General features: G+C 46.8%; 1 protein-coding gene across 1 annotated transcript in view; it reads left to right on the top strand.

The window, feature by feature from the left end:
* IL12RB1 (interleukin 12 receptor subunit beta 1) overlaps positions 1 to 16,755 on the top strand; it is a gene marked incomplete at both ends in the record, with an annotated part of 28,602 nt that extends 11,847 nt beyond the window's left edge. The window contains 8 exons of the mRNA XM_084250031.1: positions 9,551 to 9,643; positions 10,847 to 11,014; positions 11,712 to 11,849; positions 12,416 to 12,571; positions 14,232 to 14,450; positions 15,262 to 15,358; positions 15,643 to 15,724; positions 16,402 to 16,755. Coding sequence (XP_084106157.1) covers positions 9,551 to 9,643; positions 10,847 to 11,014; positions 11,712 to 11,849; positions 12,416 to 12,571; positions 14,232 to 14,450; positions 15,262 to 15,358; positions 15,643 to 15,724; positions 16,402 to 16,755 — 1,307 coding nt within the window. The remainder of the gene's footprint in view (positions 1 to 9,550; positions 9,644 to 10,846; positions 11,015 to 11,711; positions 11,850 to 12,415; positions 12,572 to 14,231; positions 14,451 to 15,261; positions 15,359 to 15,642; positions 15,725 to 16,401) is intronic.
* Positions 16,756 to 22,754: the final 5,999 nt, after the last annotated feature.

Below are 22,754 nucleotides of genomic sequence, written 5' to 3'. Positions count from 1 at the left end.
TAGCTAGACTTGGAAAAGGAGAGCTCTAATTTGGGGGTGTGTCAAAAATCACTACTCAAGATACATAATGTGAATATGTGAAACGTTGTTACTGGCAAGCTACAGCTCAGACTTATCTCCCATTTTTGTGTTATTGAATTGTCAGTTGTTTGCATATCTGTATAACTTTGGGGTTACATTTTTATTCCTCTATATTTGCAAGTATTTCACTCACCCTCTACCAAACTTCCCTTGCTAATGCCTACCCTGTTCTTTCTTCTGTTCCATCCTCCCTCCCACTGTTCCCTCTGGTAACCAGCATTCACAAAGTCTAAAAATTGTGTTTGCTGTGCTTTGCCAGTATAAGTTTTTTGTTATTAGTATTCCTCAGATATCTATCTTTCACTTTCTGAGTTATTTCACTTAGGATAATCACCTCAATTCAAGGTCCATCCATTATGTCCCAAAAGGCACTGTTTCATCTCTTTAAGTAGCTGAGTAGTATTCCATTGAGCGGCTAACCCACAATTTCTTTTTTTTTTTTTTTTAATAAATTTTATTGTTATATTCCCCATACAATTGCAGCCCCCCCATTCTGACCCCAATCCCTCCCCTCCCGCCCCCGCCCCCCTAAAAGTGTCTCTGGTTCATAGCTTTTTGTTGATTTTGATTTTCACTTTCTTATAGTTATTCATTTTCCTGGTCCCTTATTTAAGTTTTCTAGATTCCTGCTATGAGTGAGACCATCCGGTATTTTTCTTTTTCTTTTTGGCTTATTTCGCTGAGCATGATCCCTTCCAGCGCCATCCATGTTGCTGCAAATTGCATGTGTTTATCTTTTTTGAATGCTGAGTAATATTCCATGGTATATATGGACCACATCTTCTTGATCCAGTCATCTATTTTTGGGCATTTGGGTTGTTTCCAAAGCTTAGCTATTGTAAACAGTGCTGCTATAAACATAGGGGTGCAGGTGTTCTTTGGAATTGATGTTTCTGTGTCCTTTGGGTAAATACCTAGGAGTGGAATTGCTGGATCATATGGAAGCTCTATGTTTAGTAGGTCCAGAAATCTCCACACAGCTTTCCACAGTGGTTGGACCAGTTTGCACTCCCACCAACAGTGCAGAAGAGTTCCTTTTTCTCCACACCCTCACCAACATTTGTTGTTGCTAGTTTTTTTAATATGTGCCATTCTCACTGGTGTAAGATGGTATCTCATGGTAGTTTTGATTTGCATTTCCCTGATGACAAGTGATGTTGAACATTTTTTCATATGCCTGTTGGCCATTTGCATTTCCTCTTCAGAGAAGTTTCTTTTTAGCTCTTCTGCCCATTTTTTAACTGGATTATTTTCTTTGTTGTTGTTGAGTCTCATCAGCTCTTTGCAGATTTTTGTGATCAGTCCTTTATCATTAGTGTTGGGTGCAAAAATGTTCTCCCAGTTGGTGGGGTTTCTCTTTGTTTTTGTTATTGTCTCTTTTGCTGTGCAGAAGCTCTTTAATTTGATGTAGTCCCAGCTGTTTATCTTTGCCTTCACTATCACTGCTTTGGGCGATGTGTCTGTAAAGATGTCTTTGATGTGCAAATCACGTAGTGTTTTGCCTATATTTCCTTCTATATATTTTATGGTTTCAGGTCTTATGTCTAGTTCTTTAATCCATTTTGAGTTGATTTTTGTGTATGGTGTGAGGTAGTGGTCAAGCTTCATTCTTTTGCATGTAGCGACCCAGTTTTCCCAGCACCATTTATTGAACAAACTTTCTTTGCTCCAATGCATATTCTTTGCTCCTTTGTCAAAGATTAGTTGACCATAAATCTGTGGGTTTATTTCTGGATTTTCTATTCGATTCCATTGGTCTGTATGTCTGTTCTTGTTCCAATACCATGCAGTTTTGATGATTATGGCTTTGTAGTATAGTTTGAAGTCTGGGAGTGTGATGCCTCCATTCCCTTCTTTTTTTTTCAGGAGAGCTTTGGCTATTCGGGGTTTTTTGTGATTCCATATGAATTTCATCAATAATTGTTCTATTTCTTTGAAGAATGACATTGAAATTTTGATTGGAATAGCATTGAATCTGTATATTGCTTTTGGAAGGATGGCCATTTTAATAATGTTTATTCTTCCAATCCATGAGCAGGGGATGTCTCTCCATTTCTTTGTGTCTTCTTCTATTTCTTTTAATAGTGTTTTATAGTTTTCTTTGTATAGGTCCTTTACCTCTTTTGTTAGATTTATTCCCAAATATTTGATTTTTTTTGTTTCAATAACAAAAGGGATGGTTTTTTTGATTTCTTCTTCTTCAGATTTATTGTTTGTGTATAGGAAGGCTACTGACTTTTGCGTGTTGATTTTGTATCCTGCCACTTTACTGAACTGATTGATGAGTTGAATTAGTTTTTCTGTGGAGTTTTTGGGGTTCTCTATGTATATTATCATATCATCTGCAAAGAGTGATAGTTTGACTTCTTCTTTTCCTATTTGGATTCCTTGGATGTCTTTCTCTTGTCTTATTGCCCTGGCTAGGACTTCCAGTATTATATTGAAAAGCAGTGGTGAGAGTGGACATCCTTGTCTTGTTCCAGATCTTAATGGAATTGCTTTCAGCTTTTCACCATTGAGAATGATACTGGCTGTTGGCTTGTCATAGATGGCCTTTATGATGTTGAGGTATGTTCCTTGTATCCCAAGAATTTCAAGGGCTTTTATCATGAATGGGTGTTGCACTTTGTCGAAAGCTTTCTCGGCATCTATTGATATTATCATATGGTTTTTATATTTCTTTTTGTTGATGTGTTGGATAACGTTGATTGATTTTCGGATGTTAAACCATCCTTGTGTCCCTGGAATGAATCCTACTTGGTCGTGGTGAATTATCTTATGGATACATTGTTGGATTCTGATAGCTAAAATTTTATTGAGGATTTTTGCATCAGTGTTCATTAGGGAGATTGGCCTGTAGTTTTCCTTTTTTGTGTTGTCCTTGTTGGGTTTTGGTATTAGTGTAATGTTGGCTTCATAAAACGTGTTTGGTATTGTCCCTTCCTTCTCAATTTTTTGGAAGAGTTTGTGAAGGATAGGCACTAATTCGTCTCTGAATGTTTGGTAGACTTCATTTGTAAATCCATCAGGTCCTGGGCTTTTGTTTTTGGGGAGGTTTTTGATTACCATTTCAATTTCGCTAATTGTAATTGGTCTGTTTAGGTGTTCTATTTCTTCTTTATCTAGCTTTGGGTGATTGTAGAGTTGTAGGAATTTGTCCATCTCCTCTAGATTGTTAAACTTGTTTCCGTATAACTGTTCATAGTAGTTACTGATTATTCTTTTGATTTCTGCTGTGTCCGTTGTGATTTCTCCTCTTTCATTGATGATCCTGTTTATTTGTGCTTTCTCCCTTTTTTCCTTTGTGAGCCTGGCTAGGGGTTTGTCTATATTATTGATTTTTTCAAAGAACCAGCTCTTGGTTTCATTGATCTTTTGGATTGTTTTTTTAGTTTCAATTTCATTTATTTCTGCTTTGGTTTTTAATATTTCTTTTCTTCTACTGGTTTTGGGGTTTTTTTGTTGTTCTTTTTCTAGATCTTTGAGCTTCGAGATTAGGTTGTTTCTTTGCGTTCTTTCTTGTTTCTTGATGTGAGCTTCTATTGCTATATATTTTCCTCTTATTACTGCTTTTGCTGCATCCCATACATTTAGGATATTGGTGTCCTCCTTGTCGTTCAATTCAAAATATTTTTTAATTTCTTCTTTGATCTCCTCATTAGTCCAATGGTCTTCCAGTAGTGTGGTTTTTAATCTCCATGAGGTAGGAAAGTTCCTTGCCTTCTTTTTATGGTTTATTTCTAGTTTGATGCCTTCATGGTCAGAAAAGATGGTTGATATGATTTCAATCTTGGTGTATCTGTTGATGTTTGTCTTGTGCCCCAGTATGTGATCGATCCTGGAGAATGATCCGTGTGCGCTTGAGAAAAATGTGTACTCCGTTTTTTTGGGGGTTTAGTGTTCTATAGATGTCTGTTAAGCCCAATTGCTCTAGGTCCTTATTTAGAGCTTTGGTTTCTTTACTTATTTTTTGTCTTGTTGATCTATCCATTGTTGATAGTGGTGTGTTGAAGTCTCCCACTACGTATGTGTTTTCTCTGATGTCTGTTTTCAGAGAGGACAACAGTTGTCTGATATATTTTGGTGCTCCTTCGTTTGGTGAGTATATGTTAATGAGTGTTATTTCTTCTTGAAATATTGTCCCCTTGATCATAATGTAGTGACCATTGGGGTCTCTTTTTATCTTTTTGAGTTTGAAATCTGTTTTATCTGATATAAGTATAGCTGTTCCTGCTTTCTTTTTTGGTCCATTTGCTTGTAGGATTGTTTTCCATCCTTTAACTTTGAGCCTATTTTTATCTTTTGTAGCTAAGTGTGTTTCCTGGAGACAGCAAAAGGTTGGGTTTTGTTTCTTAATCCAGGCTGCAACTCTGTGTCTTTTTATTGAAGAGTTTAATCCATTTACATTTAGAGTTAATATTGATATGTTAACATCTGTATTTGTCATTGTGTTTGTCTTTCCTTTGATTTTATTTATTTATTCTTTTAATAACTTTTTTTTTTTTTGGCCTTCTTTCATTGTTATTCGTCCCTCTGAGGTTCTGGCTTTAGGACTCCTTGTAGTATTTTTTGGAGTGGGGGTTTAGTTGCAATGAAATTCCGGAGTTTCTGTTTGTCTGGGAAGGTCCATATTCTTTCTTCAAAGAGGAAGGAGAGCTTTGCGGGATAGAGTATTCTTGGTTGGCATCTGTTTTCTTGGAGTCTGTTGACTATGTCCCTCCACTCTCTCCTTGCCCGTAGTGTTTCTTCGGAGAAGTCTGATGTCAGCCTGATTGGTTTTCCTTTGAATGTTATCTGTTTCTTCCCTCTTGCCAGCTTCATTATTTTTTCCTTGTCCTGGATTCTTGGGAGCCTTACTATTATGTGTCTTGCTGTATTTTTCCTTTCGTCGTGGAAGTTTGGTGTTCTTCTTGCTTCTTGTATATCAATTTTCAGCTCCTTCTTCACATTTGGGAAGTTCTCTTCAATTATCTCTTTGAATATTTTCTCTGCTCCTACATCTCTCTCCTCTCCTTCTGGTATTCCTATAACTCTTATATTTCCTTTCCTCATGGAGTCAGATAGTTCCTGAAGTCTTTCCTCGTTCTTTTTCCTTCGTACTTCTCTTTCCTTTTCTGTTTTGGTTCTTTTTATTTCTGTGTCTTCAAGTTTACTTATTCGTTCTTCCATTTCATCTATTCTGCTTTCATTGCTTTTCCCAGAATTCTTTAGTTCTTCCATTAATTCTTTGATCTCCTGCATTTCTTTTACTTCTCTCTTTAGGGACTCAATTTCTTTCTTCTGACCATTGTTTTCCCTCTCTAGGGACTCAATTGCATTCTTCTGATCGTTGATTATTTTTCCCTTATCATTGTTTTCCTTTATGACTTCTGTCAGTTTTTTAATCACGGCAATTTTAAATTCTCTTTCTGGAAGGCTCAGAAATTCTTCCAAGTTATTGTCGTTGCAATCTGGGGGCTGGCTTTCTTTTTGTGGTGTGCTTTTTCTCTGGAGAGTTGCTAGGTTGCGTGTGGTTCTTCTCCTCCCTACTGTCTGTTTTCTAATTTGCCGTATGCGTTGGGACACTGTGTTGTTGGGACTGGCCGGCATCTTGGGTGGGCTTCTCTGCTCCCCTCTGGTTCCTCCAGGAGTCATCTGTCAGTTTCAAGCAGTCTTTACTGGAGAAAGGTCCCTGTTCTAAAATGCCGATGTGGGGACACACTCCCCTGTGCGCCTGGTCTGCCCCGGCGGTGGGTTCCTGCTCCCCCTCTGGGCTTGGACTGCAGGCCAGAGGGGGTCTGGCGTGGGCGAACTTCCCCCGCTCACCTCTGGCTCCTGAGGAAGCCTTCTGCATAACCCACAATTTCTTTATCCATTCATCATGCACTTAGGTTGGTTCCATGATTTGGCAATTGTGGATAGTGCTACAGAGCACAGGAGTACATGAGTCTTTTCATATTAGTGTTTTCATATTTAGGGGGTAAATACCTAGTAGAGGTATTGCTGGATCATGTGGGGTTTCTAATTTTATTTTTTAAAGGTATCTCCAGACAGTTTTCCATAGAGATTGTACCAAATTACATCCCCACCAATAGTGGATGAGTCTTCCTTTTTCTCCACACCTTCACCAACATTGGTTGCTCCCATTCTTTTTATTTCTTTTTAAAAGAACTAGGGTATAGGCCAGGAATGTGGGCATGAGAGGATTCATAGAGACAGAGTGGGGAACAGAACAGGTGGATTGGCTGAAATACACTGCTGAGGGGAGCAGTGGGTGAGACAGGAGAGGTCTGCTGCGCCATGTGGGTAGCTCCCTGGACGGGGATAGAACTCGTGCTGCAGTGGCTGCTGATAGCTTCATAGTGGTAAGACTTAATCCCTTGCACCACCAGTGAGGCCCAGATATCATCCTTTTTAATATGTGGTTTTGATTTGTATTTCCCTTGTAACAAGTGATATTGAACATTTCTTGTGCCTGTAGACCATCTGAATATCTTCCTTGGAGAAGGGTCTATTTAGAGATTTTGCCCATTTTTTGATTGGGTTGTCTTTGTTGTCGTTGTTGCTTGTTTGTTGGATTGTATGAGCACTTCATTTATTTTGGAAATTAATGACTTGTCAGATGTGAATATCTTTTCCTATTCTATAGGTTGCCTTTTTGTTTTCCTGGTGGTTTCTTTTGAGGCACAAAGCTTTTAAGTTTATTGTCTCCTGTGCTGTTGGGATTGCATCCCCAAATATATTTTTGCCAAACTCCTCTTTTTGCAGTTTTTTTGGGGCCAGGACAGGAACAGAGTGTGGTGAGCAAAACAAGTGCAGAATTAACCCTATCTTCATTTAAAATCTTGATATTTTGTTCATTATATGTTATTGTGTATATATTAATAAATAAATGAATTTATATATTATATAATTAATATAGATTAATTAATAAAAATAAAAATATTTATGTATATGTCTATGTATTTATTGAGATAAAATTCATATAGCAAAATTAATGCTTTATTTAAAATTTTAAAAAATTTTATATATGTTTGACATCATTTTTCATTTTTGCACAATGTACGCATTTTCATCTCGGTTATATTCCCCATACAATTCCACCCCCCCTTATTTTGACCCTAATCCCTCCTCTGGTGTCTCTGATTTATAGTTGCTTAGCAGATTAGTGATTATTAGGAGCTGAGGCTCATCGGTTCTCCTTCTGGAATGATGGAATATTCTAGAAGTGTATAGAAGTAGTGGTTGCACAACATCAATGTACCAAAGGTCACTGAACTGTTCATTTGAAAATTATTAATTTTGATTTTTACTTTAAGCACCAGTAAGCACCAGTAAGCACCCTGCTAAGCACCAGTAAGCCTGGGAGGAAAAGTAAAATCAAAATTAAATTAAAGTAAAAATCAAAATTAATAATTTTTTTAAAAGATTTATTTATTTATTTATTTATACAAGCACTGGGTACAGTCAGAAGCGCGGGAGGGTGAGAGAATTCACCAGAGCCAGAGCGGGAAACAGAACAGGCAGAAGGACCGAAACACACTGCCAAGGAGAGCAGCGGGCGGCTGGAGAGGTCTGCGCGCCATGTGGGACCCTCCTCCGGTGGCCCGGGAGCAGCCGGGGGATGGAACGGGTGCCGCAGAGGCTGCGGGCAGATTTGCAACCCAGCGCTCAACCGCTGCGCCAGCGGGGAAGCCCCAAATTAATAATTTTTAAATGAACAATTCAGTGGCCTTTGGTACATTGATGTTGTGCAACCACTACTTCTATGTACTTCTAGAATATTCCATCACTCCAAAAGGAGAACCTATGAGCCCCAGCCCCTAAAAATCAGTAATCTGCTGTCTGTGTGTTTGGACATTCTACCTCTGAACACCTCGTATCTGGGGATCACACCCTGTGGCCCTTTGTGTCTGGTTTCTCACTCAACATCAAGTTTTCAGCTTCACCCACACTGTAGCGTGTGTCAGGGCTTTACTCCTTTCTATGGCTGACTAATATTTCTCTATGTGGATTTATTATAATCTACTTATCTGTTTATCCATTGGTGAACATTCCAACTATTTCCACCATTTGGCCACTGTGACCAGTGCCCATCACATATTTGCCCTCATTTTGATTTTTTAAAACTGAGTCAACACAGTGCTTATCTCTATGGTCAAGTTCTTTGGTGCCTCCTTACATTTCGTGTCTGAGATGAGTGTCTGGTTCGCCTCCCTCTGGCCCTGGCCCTGCTAAGCGCCAGTAAGCCTGGGAGGGAGGGGCTCAAAGATGACACAACAGAGGCTAAGACAAAAGAGCCACTTGCTAGGGTGACCTGACAGCAAATCTGTCATCGCTCGCCTCTATGTATGACCTGTTTCCATGTCACTGGAGTGATCAGGATCAGGGTCCTACTTCATAGGAAAGTAACTTTTGTAAAGCACTCAGCACTGGCCAGTGTGTACAGTCAATGCCCAATAAATAGTGGTGTTGTCATATATATTGCACTCGAGGTGGAAGAGATGAGTCTATCTCAAAACGGAGGACCACCTTCCAAAGGACCAGAACTGTTGAGGAAACTGTTCATTGCTGGTCTGAGCTTTGAAACTACAGATGATCATTTAGGGAACATTTTGAGAAATGGGGCACACTTGAGGATTGTGTGGTGATGAGACACCTCCTCAAATAAAAAGTTGCAGGGGCTTTGGTTTTGTGACTTACTCTTATGTTGAAAAGGTGTGTGCAGCAATGGGTGCTTGACCATGTGAGGTTGATGGACATGCAGTGGAACCAAAGAGAGCTGTTGCTGGAGAGGATTCTGTAATGCCTGGTGCCCTTTAACTGTGAAGAAAATTTTGGTTGGTGGAATTAATGGAGATAGAGGAGAATATAATTTGTGAGACTATGGCAAGATTGAAACCACGGAAGTTATGGAAGGCAAGCAGAGAGGAAAAGAGAGATTTGCTTTTGTAACTGTTAGTGATCATGATAGTGGATAAAATTGTTTAGAAACAGGGCCTCCCTGGTGGCGCAAGGGGTTAAGATGCAACCTATGAAGCCTATTCGCAGCCACTGCAGCATGAGTTTGATCCCCCACAAGTTTGATCCCCATCCAGGGAGCTACCCACATGGCACAGCAGACCTCTCCTGACTTGCCCGCTGCTCCCCTCAGCAGTGTATTTCAGTCGATCTGTCTGTTCTGTTCCCCACTCTGTCTGGGGAATCCTCTCACCCCCTCCACCTCTGGCCTGTACCCCAGTTCTTGCATGCCTAAATAAATAAATCTTTAAAAAATTGTTCAGAAATATCATGCTATTAGTAGTATTTCTGTGGGCATAATTGTGAAGTGAAAAAAACCCTTTCTCAACAAGAAATGCTGTCTGCTGGAGCACAAAGAGATCGTGGAGATGGATCTGGCAACTTTATGGGTAGTGGAGGGAGCTGTGGGTGGTGGAAACATTGATGTGTGGAGGCAGAGGAGGTGATGGTGGATATCATGGGTTTGAAGGTGATGGTGGCAGCTATGGTGGTGGTGCCAGCTTTGGTGGTGGACCTGACTGTGGTGGTGGTGCTGGCTATGGTGAGGGTGCCGGCTATGAAGGTGAGGACCAGGCTGTGGAAACCAGCGTGGTGGAAGTGGTGTGGTGGTGGAGCATATGATGCTTACTATGAAGGAAGAAACGTTAGTGGCGGTATCTATGGAACTACAATGAGTTAGGGAATTATAATGATAACAGCGATCAAATTATGGACCCATTAATGGGAGCAATTTTGTTGGCAGAAGCTTGGGCAGGCCCTATGGTGAAGGAAGTGGTGGCTCTGGTAACAGCAGGTTCTAAAAAGTCAGCAGAAAGGGGCTATAGTCCTTAGCAGGAGAAAGGGCCGGGGGGGTTGTCAGGAAAGCTACAGGTTCTTCTGAGACCAACATCCCTAATCCACTGAAGGAACTGTAAAAATCTGCCACAGAAGGACACTGGTCCATAGTTAGAAAAGTTACTGCAGCTTAAGCAGGAACCCTTCTTGCTCAGGACTATCAGAGCCACAGTTTGCAAAAAGCGCAGCCACAAAAGAAGGCAATGCAGTGTCAACTAGATGTGCCTTCCTAAGATCTTCTATGTGTTGTAGCCTTCCTTTTTCTTTCCATTATTTCAGGCATATTGCCCAGTGAATTGTGGCAGTGGTACCAGGAATAAAAAATTAAGGAATCTTTAATTTTCAAAAAAAAAAAAAAAAGATAGTATTCCCAGAAGCAGAAGCAACACTCGCCTCTCAGCTTTTTGTAGCTGCCCTTGCTGTTGGGCGTGGGGAGAGGAGCCAGGGGACCCAGCGGGTGTGTCCTTGGGCCACTGAGCTCTGGTCAGGCTGGAGGTCTGTCCTGCACCACTCCCACTTATCCTGAGCGAGGCTGCGGTGGGTGGCCAGTGGGTGGCCAGGCATCTGCGGAGCAGGAGCCACCCACCAGGCTGCTGGGGGAGTAATGGCAGTACAGGGAGTGATAATGGAGGGTGACCTGGCAGGAATCCCACAGTTAGGCAGGGATGGAGGGGGATATCTCAACTCATTCGACAGCCCCTACTGTTCCCTCTGTGCCTGGCTCCCAACACAGCAACCCCAGAGTGGGGGAGGCTGGTCTAGCCTTGAGTTCCACCTTGTGATGTGACCTCTTTATTTCGCTCTGGGCCTTGGTTTTCCCACCTGGTTCTGCCGGGATAGAACTGTGTGGGAGGGACAGGGGCCATAGGAACCTTGGGTGGATGGGGGAGTGAGGTGGTGGTCCTGATGTGACTCCCTTATTTCCTTCCAGAAACAGGGGTCCTGAATATCAGCATCGGCGCCAACGGGACCACCATGCATTGGCCAGCCCCAGCCCAGGGCATGACATACTGCACTGTGTGGCAGTCCCAGGGCCAGAAGGAAAGCTCTGCCTCCTGCATTGTGAATGAGCCCGAGGAAGGAGACCCTGATGGAACAGGTTTCATAGTGTCACTTGCCCTGACTTTGCCTCTGCCCCAGAGCTCCTGATGGGCTCAGACCTACGGTGACCCTTCATGATGGGGTGTCTGAAGTGCAGAGAGGTCTTGCTACTTACTCAAGGTCACACAGAGACAGGCTGGGGAAAGACCAAGATTCAGATCCTCCTACCCACAGAGGTCTGAGAGCCTCCTGCTGGGATCCTGGGGTGTCAGGGCTCAGCCCTGGGCAGGTTGCACTCTGGTGGGTAATGAGTCTCACATCTCAAGGTGTTTGTTAAACATTCACCAACACCAGGGAAGGTGGCGACTATCAGAATGGTGGTGGCAAATTAATGAGACTTCTGGAGGGAATAGGAGGATGCCATAGGACCCAAGTTTCTCAACCTCCCACTTTCTGACCTGGGCCTGGCCAGGATGCCAGAGAGCCTTAACCTCAGCCTGGAACTCAAAGAGTTCCCAGCCTGGGAAGACAGATTAGATAGAGATAACCTCTGCCCCCTGGAGTAAGGGCTGGTTGAATGGGGTAGTCATGGGTTGGGGGGAAGGATAGGGAAGGAATCCTGGAGGAGGGGACATTGGTGTGAGGCCTTTGAAGCATGAGTAGGAGTGTATCCTGGCAGCTGGCACAACCAGTACAAAGGTGCAGAGGTGAAAACACAGTCTATTTACCGGCCTTGTCCTTGCTCATCTTCCCAGCAACCCACAACTGGAATCAAATGTTTGGGGCAATGTGGCAGGAGGTATGTTACCGCATCACAATTTTTGCCTCTGCATGCCCGGAGGAGCTCACCTCGTGGTCTACCGTCTTGTCCACCTACCACTTTGGGGGCAATGGTGAGTGGCCCAAACCTGCAGGTTGGTGTCCCGGGAGGATTCTGGAGTGACTTTGGACAGCAGGAGGCAGAAATGAGTCAATCAGATGCATAGAAGTCAGCTTACTCAACTTTCTTTTTTTTTGTTTAAGATTTATTTATTTATGCATACAAGAACTAGGGTGCAGGCCAGAAATGCAGGAAGGGGGAGGGTGAAAGGACTCACCAGAGACAGAGTGGGGAACAGAACAGGCAGACTGACGAAACTGCTGAGGGGGAGCAACGGGCGAGTCAGGAGAGGTCTGCTGCGCCATGTGGGTAGCTCCCTGACTGGGGGTTGAACCCGTGCTGCAGTGGCTGGCTTGATAGCGCTGTCTTTAACCCCTGCGCCACTAGGGAGGCCCCAGCTTACTCAGCTCCTGAGCCACATTGCCCCACTTTATAGATAAGAAAAACAAGGCTCAGAGTGGGGAAGTAACGGGCCTGGAATGGTGGGTAAGGGTTAGAAGCCAAGTCCCCCGGGTGTCTGGAGAGGGCCGGCCGGGCTTGCGGGAAGAATGGTGTTAACTGCCTGTGCTGCTGTGTTAGCCTCAGCAGCTGGGAGGCCACAACATGTGTCAGTGAAGAATTTCAGCTCCAGTTCTGTGTGCCTGAACTGGACGCCGCCCCCGCTGAGTGCCTGTCCTGGCGTCTTGAAGCAGTACGTCGTGCGCTACACGGAGGAGGACAGTAGCCAGGTGTCTGGTAGGTGAGGCAGCACAGCCAGATTTGGGGGGCGGGGCGTTCTGGATGCCTTGCTGTGTGACCTTAGATACCTCACTGCCCCTTTCTGGGCCTTGGTTTCCCCACCCCTGAAACAAGGGCCTGGCGGCCATCAGCTGAGTGGTCAGCACGCTCCTCGTAAGTGAATGGCAGTCTTTGCGTATATCAGTAGTTTGACACCCAGGGAGTGGATGACTATCTCCTTTCCGCAGATGGGGAAACAGACACAGAGAGGCAATCATCTCCCCAAAGGTTGAACAAGCCTAGTTTTGAGCTCAGTTATATCAGAGGGAAAGAAACAAGGATGGACAGAGCAGGTCTCAGCGGGGCTGGAACCTCCTGTCACCCCCGTTGTCCCTGCTAGTGGACAGCCTTGCAGCCGCCTATCTCCTGCAGCAACAGGCCAGGCCGGCAAGACCCCGAGTTCATATCTGCACCGAAGATGGTTACCAAGGGGGTTGCTCTGGCCTCGAAGACATACACCTATTGCTATCAGCTTGGTCACCCCCCATATTGATTGGGGCCAAGTGAGGTTGAGTAACTTACTCAGGGTGGCATAGCTGAAAGGAGTCCATTTGCCGGAAGTCAAATCACTGAAGATTGATGAGCCAAATGACCATGAGCAAATCCACTAATCTCCCCCAAATTTTTTTGGAGGAATATTCCTCTTGAATATATACAAAGAATATAGATTTAGGGTCCCAGGAAGTTTTTCTTCTTCATGACAATCAACATCTCTTTTCTCCTTTTAAGGATTTTTTTAAAGATTTATGTATTTATGCATACAAGAATGGGGGTACAGGCCAGAGGTGCAGGGGGTGAGAGGAGACAAAGTGGGGAACAGAACAGGCAGAGCTACTGAAATACACTGCTGAGGGGAGCAGCGGGCGAGTCAGGAAAGGTCTGCTGTGCCATGTGGGTAGCTCCCTGGCCGGGCTTCAAACACCTGCTGCAGTGGCAGCAGATAGCTTCATAGGTTGTGTCTTAATCCCTTACGCCACCAGGGATGCCCTCCTTTTAAGGATTTTTATGGAGTGCTTTACAGTCACTTCTCACTTAACAACATTTTGGTCAACAACAGACCACATATAAATGGGGGGCCTGATAGGCTGTGGCTTTATAGCCTAGGTCTATAGCAAGCTCAAGTTCTGCCATTAGGTTTGTGTAATTAGCTCTATGACACTTGATAATGACAAAATCTCCTAACGATGCATTTCTCAGGTGTCCCCATGGGCAAGGGACTTGTGATTATATTTGTTAAGGCCATGCAATTCTACTAATACTGAGGTCCTACCATGTGCTGAGGTGCTGGGGACACTGAGAGAGCAAGAGAGACAAAATAATCACTGACCTTGACCTTAAAAGCCAGGAAACCATGAGGGTATTTTGGGGGAAGGGTGAACCAGGATGGGGGACTGTCTGTGCAAAGGCCCTGTGGTGGCAACAAATCTGGTGCCTTTAGGGAGATTGGAGGAGGAGGCATGTGTAGCTGGAAGTGAGCAAGGGGTGAGTAGAGGGAAGGAGGTCAAATTTGAAAAGATAATATCATTTACTGAATAACTCAACAAAGAATAATCCTCCAAATAAGTTTGAGATTACTGGGTGGGTTAAGGGAAAAGCTTCCAGCAAAAATGCCCATGAGCCTCAGTCCTTATCCTCAGGTGGCCAGCCTGGCCTACGGGGAGTAAAATGGGTGCTGGGACCCATGGCTGCCTCCTTCTTGCAGAATGGCCTGTGGCTCCTACAAAGACACATGCCATCCTCCATGGCCTGCGGGCTGGTGCAGCCTACACCGTGCAGGTGCGGGCGGATACAACTTGGCTACAAGGCACCTGGAGCCAGCCCCAGCGTTTCAGCATTGGTGAGTGGAAGTGGGGAATGTATTTACCCAACACACACTGCCCCAGTGCATGTGCCTCAGGCAGCCCTGCTTTGACTCTCAAGCTTCCTGGTGCATAGCTTTCAGGAGAAAGTCCCAATCAAACCCGCTTCACCACCCTCACCAGCCACTCACACTCCTTCAGGCCCCCCGCAGCCATACAAGCTCCTCTGCCTACAGTGTTAGTTCTCCCTATTGGCAAACTCTTATTCATCCTTCACAACTCTGCTCCAAAGCTCCCTCCTCCATGAAGCCTTCCATGCTTCCTTCTGGGCACTCCCCAACTGTAACTACTCCTCCTTCCAAGTCTGACACCTCAGGGGAGTCTGTGTCTAGCTGTCTCCTCCAGCCTGGAGAGCTCCTGGGGAGAAGGAGAGAGCATGGTGGCTATTTTATTGAGTGGATGAATGAATGCATACCTCCCATCACAACGATAAAGAGGAAGCGCCATCGCTTGAGGATGTGTAGCCATGAGAGATTTGGAGACCAACATTTGTTATCCTTGCAGTGAAATCTACTCCTAAGAGAACCAATGAGGCAGGCTCACTGTGGGGTGGGCTGGTCAGGGTCCAGGGGAGCGGCCACAGGGGCCAGGTGTGGCAGTGCCTGAAGCTAGTGTTCCGAGCATGTAAAGTTTTCTAAGCCTGGATCCCAAAGTCACCAAACGGGTGACTTCCCGGGTGAGGAAACTAAGATAGGGTCAGCATCGGGTTGATGGAGGACCTGGCTCTCCCTGTCACTCCCCACCAAGAAGCAGCAAGATTTCTCCAAACCAACCTCATCTTTCCCCCAGAAGCCCAGGTTTCCATGTTGTTCATTTTCCTGGCATCTCTGGGGAGCTTCCTGAGCATCTTTCTCCTGGGCATCCTTGGCTACCTCGCTCTGAACAGGTAATTTGCACCCTCTCCCTATACTCTGTACAGCAATAGCGATAAGAGTAAGAACTGCTCGCGCCAAGTAGGCATCCATCCTCACCAATGAGGAAACTGAGGCCCAGATGGTGAGCGGGGACAGAACTGGAATTTGAACCTGGTTCTGCGAGACTCCTGCACTCCCCCAATTCACATCTTCACGCCTTTTATAACTTAATGGAGATGAGAACAATACATCAGAACAATTAAAAAGTAAGAACAGACAGAAGCACTGCTCCTGACTGTCTTCCCTCCCTCCCCAGGGCAGCACAGTACCTGTGCCCACCCCTGCCCACACCCTGTGCCAGCACCGCAGTAAAATTCCCTGGAAGCCAGTGGAAGCAGGTAAGGGCCCTTTTCTAATTCCAAATCCTGTTTATTGGGTCAGGGCTCCACTCAATAACAGCCATGCAGTCACTCATTTATTCAACGCAATCCATAGAGTCAGGGACTAAAAAAACCCTCCTATTTTATAGACAGGTGAACAAAGACCCCAAAAGGAACCTTTGGTGGGCCATTTCCTCAGCAGAAATGGATCTCAAGGTGGCGACTATAAAAAAGCAACCCGATGGGAAAATCCCAGAGTGGTAGGCTTCAGGCATAGTTGGATCCAAGGACAAAAAGCTACATCTCTCTGTTCACCCTGCAGTCTTCTCTCCCAGGCAGGCGCGGCCTCCCCCAGTGGAAGCAGGGTGTCTGTTTTCCTGACTAACTGAAGCAAGTCTCAGAGCCATCACCAATTGGTCCCCTGAGCCTATTGCTGGGAGCAGGAGGTTGGGTGTCTGGGGTAGGATCACATGCCCATTCCTAGGGTTGGGCTAGGACCACTGCCTTGTCAAGGCACATCAGCTGTGAGAGGAGCAGAAACAATGGAGATCCCAAGAGGAACTGAAGGGGGGGGGGTCATTGAGTCGGCCTCAGGATACTAGAGAATTTAGTCAGAAGGGACCTAGTCCACCCACCCTTGTGTGGATGGGAACTAGGACTCCACTCACAGCCTCTGTCCCACCCTCCTTCTCCAGGACTGGTTTTGGGTCAGCTCCGCAGACAACCCGGAGGAGGTGTCCCCACAAGAAGTCCTGGTGGTGAACATGTCCTGGGATGAAGGCGAGGGGGCCAACCTGGACACACCCAAACCTCTCCAGGAGGAGATGTTGCTGCCTCAGAGGGCCCCAGGGCCCATCTTTGACATGGAGCTGCCCTTGGCGAACCGGAGGCAGGTGGGAGGGCACCCTGAGGCTGGGGCTCTGGGCCCTGGCAGGCAGGAAGATCTGGAGGGCACCCCTGCCCAGGCAGCTGCACTCCCACCGCTCCCGGGAAAACAAATGCATGGCCCCAGGTTTCATGCCACTGGGAACATGGACCTGGAAGCCTGAGGGAGAAATGGGAACAACCACCCCCTCTATGGACAGGAAGACTGAAAACCGACATCACAGGGCTTGGTTGCTACGTGCTTATTGCAAAGTCAGCTTATTTCATCCAGACCACAGTGTGATGCCCTGAATCCCCCTAACTGTCTCAGAGGAAGATGGCCCTCCTGTTTCACAGATGTGCCCACTGAGGACAAAGTTGGCGAGTGGCTAGCCTGAAGCCACACCACACAGCACCGGAAGACGTGAAATCCAGGCCAAGTGACCTGGAACTTCCCCATCCCCCAGGACCTGGCGCCGCTGCCTCCCACCCCCACCCCGCCCATCCCCTCCAGCACCTGTTTCCACATCATGTGTTGGGAACCCTAGAAACTGCCAAGAAACAGAAGCTGCCACACCCAGCTTGGGCCTGATACTCATGGGGCAGGGACAGGCAATGTCAATGGCCGGTTGGGGATTGGAGCAGACTGGAGGGGGGCCCAAAGGGGCCTCATTCTGATCCCAGGGGAGTGTGCTGGACATCCTGTCCTAGGTGCACAGTTCCCCACTGCATTGTGGGGGCTCCCCCACAATAGTTGGGAGGATCTAGATGTGGAGAAAGAAAGGGGGCTCTAAGCATTTGGGGAGTCTCTCGACCCCATCAGTCTGCTCCGCTGTGAAATGGGGTTGATGATACTGCTGACCTCACAGAGCTATCGAGGGATCTAAGCCTTAGTAAATGAGCCTCCTTTTGGGTATCCTGCCTGGAGCCCTTGTATCTTGCTCAAAGTCTCCAAATAGGAGTCTAAAAATTCATATATTCATTCCACACGCATTTATTAATCCCTCCCTCTGGGAGACCCCAGGAACGCCCAGTCTTTGGGAGACCAAACTTAGATGACCACTCAGAGCTCTGCCAAGTCTGGTCTAGGCAGGGGGAGGGACAGCCGGGGGGGGGGGGTACAGGGTTGGGTTCCCCCCAATTGCAAGACCCTCGCTCATGCCCCCAACCCCTCCAGTGGCGAGCCCCGCCCCTCCCAGGGGTCGGTCCGCCCTCGGAGCCGAGGGTTCCTCCTCCTTCTTCTGCGAGACCTGCCGCGGCACCCGCGCCCGCTCAGCCGACACACCTGACCGCGGCGGCCTTGCTGCCCTCGCCTCAGCCTGGAGCGAAAGGTCCCGGATTCCCCCAGCCCGGAGGCCACCAGGTGGCAGCAGCGGCGCACGTCTCCTCGGCTCAGGTCCCCGCCCCTTCCCACCTCCACAGTGTTTGCAAAACAGACTGTTCTGGTTTTAAACCGGCGCAGTAAGTTGGGGGTGGACGCGGGGGTAGACGTGGGTTAAAATCCAGAATCATTGAATTTTGTGACAAAACAGGATGAGGCCTCTGGGCGAGGGAGGTCAGATGCCTATAAGTCCAGGAGGTGAGAGGTCCAGGTGTAGCCCCTTTGGGGGGAGGGGCTGGGTTTCCCCATTATTTGTATAAAAGGATGGGGAAGCAGAAACCCTGGCTGGGATTCTCCAGCTGCAGTGACTGCTCGCTGTTCCAGGAATACGCCCTTCTAGGGTTTGCCACCTACCAGCTTTTGCTCAAGCCCTGCTCTTCATCAGGCATGCCCTTGCTGAAAAGGTCTGTCTTTCTTTCTTAGGGCTGGTTCCAGCCTCGAGAGACTGAGCCAAGTGGTCACACAGGAGGAGATTCTTGGTCAGTGGTCTCACCAGAAAGACCAGCGTGACCTGAACTTCAGGGGCTCAGAGATACCCAGTGGAGCCGCCAAAGAGCTACATGACCTAGGTGGCCTATCTGGTCGCTCCTGACCCCTTTTGGTGGCCCCTGGAGTTGGCTGCAAACCTACCCCCAGGCACAGGCCCCTGGATCCAATGAGTAGGAGTTGAATGTTGAGCCACTTGGCACTCTTGCTGAAGTGAATGGGGAAAATAGATACCCTGTTTCCACTGGGAGTAGGCGGAGCTGTCTGGGAGAAAGACTGCAGGAAAAAAACAGAATACTACACAGATAGGGCCCGAGTTGCTTCAGGTGCAGGCCGTTCCTGAAACCTACCATCCTGGAATTTTTCTGTCAGGTTCTCATTTTGTTGAGACCACTTCGAGTTCTGTTTCTGTTGCTGGGAAATAACCCACTGAGGCGCCCCTCCGGGCCGCTGCCTGCTGTCTGTGCAATAGGATAGAGCACCCATTTGGGGAGCCCACCCCAATGGGTTGGGCAGCCCTGCTTAGCAGAGCCCTGGTGTGTCCTCTGGGAGTACTGGGAATGTGGATTCCTTGCTTCCTCCCAGCAACTCTAGGAGTCAGCACCGTGGTAGAGCCCACGCCACAGATGCATTCATCCACCCATTCAGAAGTCTGGCGAGCACCGACTGTATACCAAGGTCAGAATTGGTCCCATTAGGAGAGGCTTCTGGTTGTGTAGGGAAGAAGATACTAATCTAATACCACCAAGAGTTACAGTAAACCTGGGAGAGTGACAGGAGAAAGTGTGATAAGGGGGCTGAGGTGGAGTGGGATCCAGAGAGCTTCCTGGAAGAGGTGGTGTTTTGGCCAAGATGGTGAAGAGGAATGGTAAGGGTGAAGGCCCTGAGGTGGGTGTGGCTGGTGGGGAGCAGGGAGTGAGAGGCTACAGCCCACGGAGGGCTGTGGACCTACAAACTTCATTCCTCGCTTGCAAAGGGGAGTTCCTGCAGCGGGAGGGTCAAGTTCTGATTTGTTAAGTTGTTCAAAGATTCTTCCTGCTGCCATTTAGCTGGAACAATTGATTCAGCCTTCTTGGCCTCAGTGTTCTGGTCTGTAAAATGGACATGGTGGCTTTCTCCAGAGTTCTTGTCCTCTTTTAGCCCCCACCTCTTAATCTGACTTCCTTTCACCGCAGCTCCCATTGTGAATCAGGAGGTTGTCTCCAACATGAAGGCTGCCTCAGTTTACCTGTTCAAATACCTCCCTCCTCTGTCTCTCTGGGTTTGGTCAGAAAGAAATATTTTCTGCGTCCCTGCCCTCAAGTCAGGGTGGGTGTTACAGGGAAGAATCAGGGTATAGACTGAAGACGCAGGGGTGAAAGAATTCCCCAGAGACTGAGTGGAGAACAGAAAAGCTGGATCTACTGAAATACACTGCTAAGGGGAGTAGCAGGCAAGACAGGAGAAGTCGGCTGTGCAGAGATGCTCTACTTATATTCTAGGCACCATTGATTGCTTAGTTAGGGTCACTCATCTTGGGTGGGTCCTGGCTAATGACCCTGTTCAGCTTAACAGATCATTAGCTTATTAGCCCAGGCCCATGGCTGTCTCATACATTCCCTTTATCCATTTAAGCCTCCCAGGCCTGTTCCCCAGGCAAGGAATGGGTGGTTTAGTTTTTAAATTTAATAATAACACCATAACAGTTGGGGTTGGGGTATCAGGCACCCCTGGGAATCTGGCACTGTGGGAGGTAACACAGAAGAGTTCTGGCCTGGCCTCTCACACTTCACTGCCTGCCTATCCCCCCATGCCAGGCCATTGGCCAGGAATGTCCTTCCCCAACTCTGTGCCTTTATCCATTCCTCTTTTTTTCCCTTGTTTTGGTTGTTTTCTAGATTTATTCACATTCTACACAATTGCCTTTTAAAAGCGAACTATTCCTGTGGCATTTGGCCCATTCACAATATTGTGCAACCACCACCTCTATCCAGTTCCAGAACATTCCCTCACCAAAAGGAGATCCTGTTCCCCACCAGACACAGCCCCTGACAATCACTCGTCTGCTTTCTGCCTGTGGATCTGCCGTTTCTGGACATTTCATATCAATGGATCACACACCATGTGGCCTTTTGTGTCTGTGTTTTGGTGATAGGAATTCAACATTGTATCTGAGTCTTATCTATCTTGTAGTGTGTGTCAGTGTGTCATTCCTTTTTTGTGGCTGAGTAATATTCCACTGTAAGGATGGGTTATTAGAGTCATGTATAGCTTTACATTGGAGACACCTCCTGAGAAATACATTGTTAGGTGATTTCATCTTTGTGTGACTGTCATAGAGTGCAATTACACAAACCTAGATGGGACAGCCTGCTACACACTTAGAGTGTATAAAGTTTATCTGGACCACTGTCGTATATGCAGTCTGACATTGACAGAAACATCATTACCAGGTGCATAACGGTGTTTATCCATTCATTCCTTGATGCGCATTTGGGTTGTTTCCATCTTTTGGCTATTTTGAACCATGTTGCTGTGAATATAGTGGACAAGCTTTGGTGTGAACACCTGTTTTCAATTCTCTTGCTATATAACCAGGAGTGTTACAGGGCAGGGTGAGGGACATCCCAGCACCCCCAAACCTGCTTGCTCTAAATAGGTTCTGCCATCCACTGCATCAAAATAAAAATATACGCTAGTGTGTAAGACCCTTAATAGAAAGGAACTTTAATACAATTAGTGTGTAACAAAGAAAAGGGGAAGAATAAAGTTTCTAAATCAAGCACGGAAAGTTACCCATACCTTCATAGGTAAATGCCCAAAGCAGGGCCACTGAGGCCTGAAAGCCTGCTGCAAGTCTAAGTAAGGCACTGGTGGGGAGGGGATCAATAGGAATAGGGTAGAAATGGCCAGACAAGTCTGGCAGGAAAAGGGCAAAATCAAAATCAAGATAAAAGCTGCCATTTTCAGCCTCCCCACGGGTCTCTCACCCACATCTGTGTCACCCAGTCCAGGACCGACAAGCAAGCACAGCTTCTTCACATGTCTCCCTGCTCCCTCCTCCAGGTCTCCTTCTGGCTCAGCATCCTGCTTCCTTCCTTCCTCAGTCTCCTCTCCAGCTTCTGCTCCTCCCTGCTCAACTCCTCCTTCCCTTGGGTGGGGCAGGGAACCTGGAACCTCCCCTTTTCCTGGGGACCATCCTGTCACAGGAGTAAGAATGATGGATCATGTAAATGTTTAACTTTTTGAGGAACTCATATTGTTTTCCCAAGTGACTATACATTTTATATTCCTGTGCACAAAAATTCCAGTTTCCCCACATCCTCATCGATACCTGTTATTTCTCATTTTCTTGAGTGTGCCCATCCACGGAGGTTGAAGTGATAGCTCAGTGTGGCTTGATTTACATTTCCCTGTGGTTAACCATGTCGAACATCTTTTTCACACGCCTGTGGGTGATTTGTTTATCTTCTTGGGAGAAATGTCTATTTGAAACCTTTGGTCATTTTAAATTGGGTGATTTATCTTTTCATTATTGAGTTGTAAGTGTTCTTTGCGTATACTAGATATCCGTCCCACGTCAGGTGTATGACTTGCTTTCTCCCTCTCTTAAGGTGTCCTTTGTCAAAGAAGTAAATTTGATGGAGTCCAGTTTATCTACTTTGTTTGGTCAATTGTGCTTTAGGTATTATATATAGCTAAGAATTCTCTTAGTCTCCATGTCCCAAATCCAGGCCCCAGCCCTTCCTCCAACCCCTCCCTTTCCTGCCACCTCTGGGCTGGGGCATCAGCATCCACTGTCCCCACAGGAGGCCTGGGGCGGCCACCCCCATCTGTGTTTAATAATGAGCGCAGAAACCTTGGCAGGGACACGGGAAACCCCGCCTAGAGCTATCATCGTGGCCCCACGGAGCCACCAGTTTCAATGGCCACAGGTTGGGGGGTGGGGGGCGCCACCACAGAGGGCCCCTTCCCAGGTGGGAAAACCAACCTCATCCCATGTTGGGGCCAGGGCAGAGGTGACACCCCACTCTCCCGCCCTGCCTCGGAGCTGCCCCAGTCTCCGATCCCGGCCCTGGACAGTCCCTGCCTGGTGGGAACCGCCTGCTCTGAAACCAAAACACGCTGGAGCAGGAAGAAAAACACGCTCCCAGCTGCGGGGGGAGGAGGAGGGGGATTTTGGTTTCTGCTGGGAGCGGTGTGTAGGGGGGTAGGAGGAGGTGGGGGAGCGGGAGAGTAAGGCACAGTGACACCCACATAAAGAAACTATCTCTAACATCATCCTCAATAATATTAACAATTTGCCCCAAAGCACCCAGAGATTTGGGAGGGGGCTTG

The sequence above is a fragment of the Talpa europaea genome (genome assembly GCF_964194135.1).
Source record: "Talpa europaea genome assembly, chromosome: 12".
Taxonomy (NCBI): Eukaryota; Metazoa; Chordata; class Mammalia; order Eulipotyphla; family Talpidae; genus Talpa; species Talpa europaea.
The sequence above is the reverse complement of the archived record's forward strand: the minus strand, read 5'-3'. Positions and strand labels throughout refer to the sequence as shown.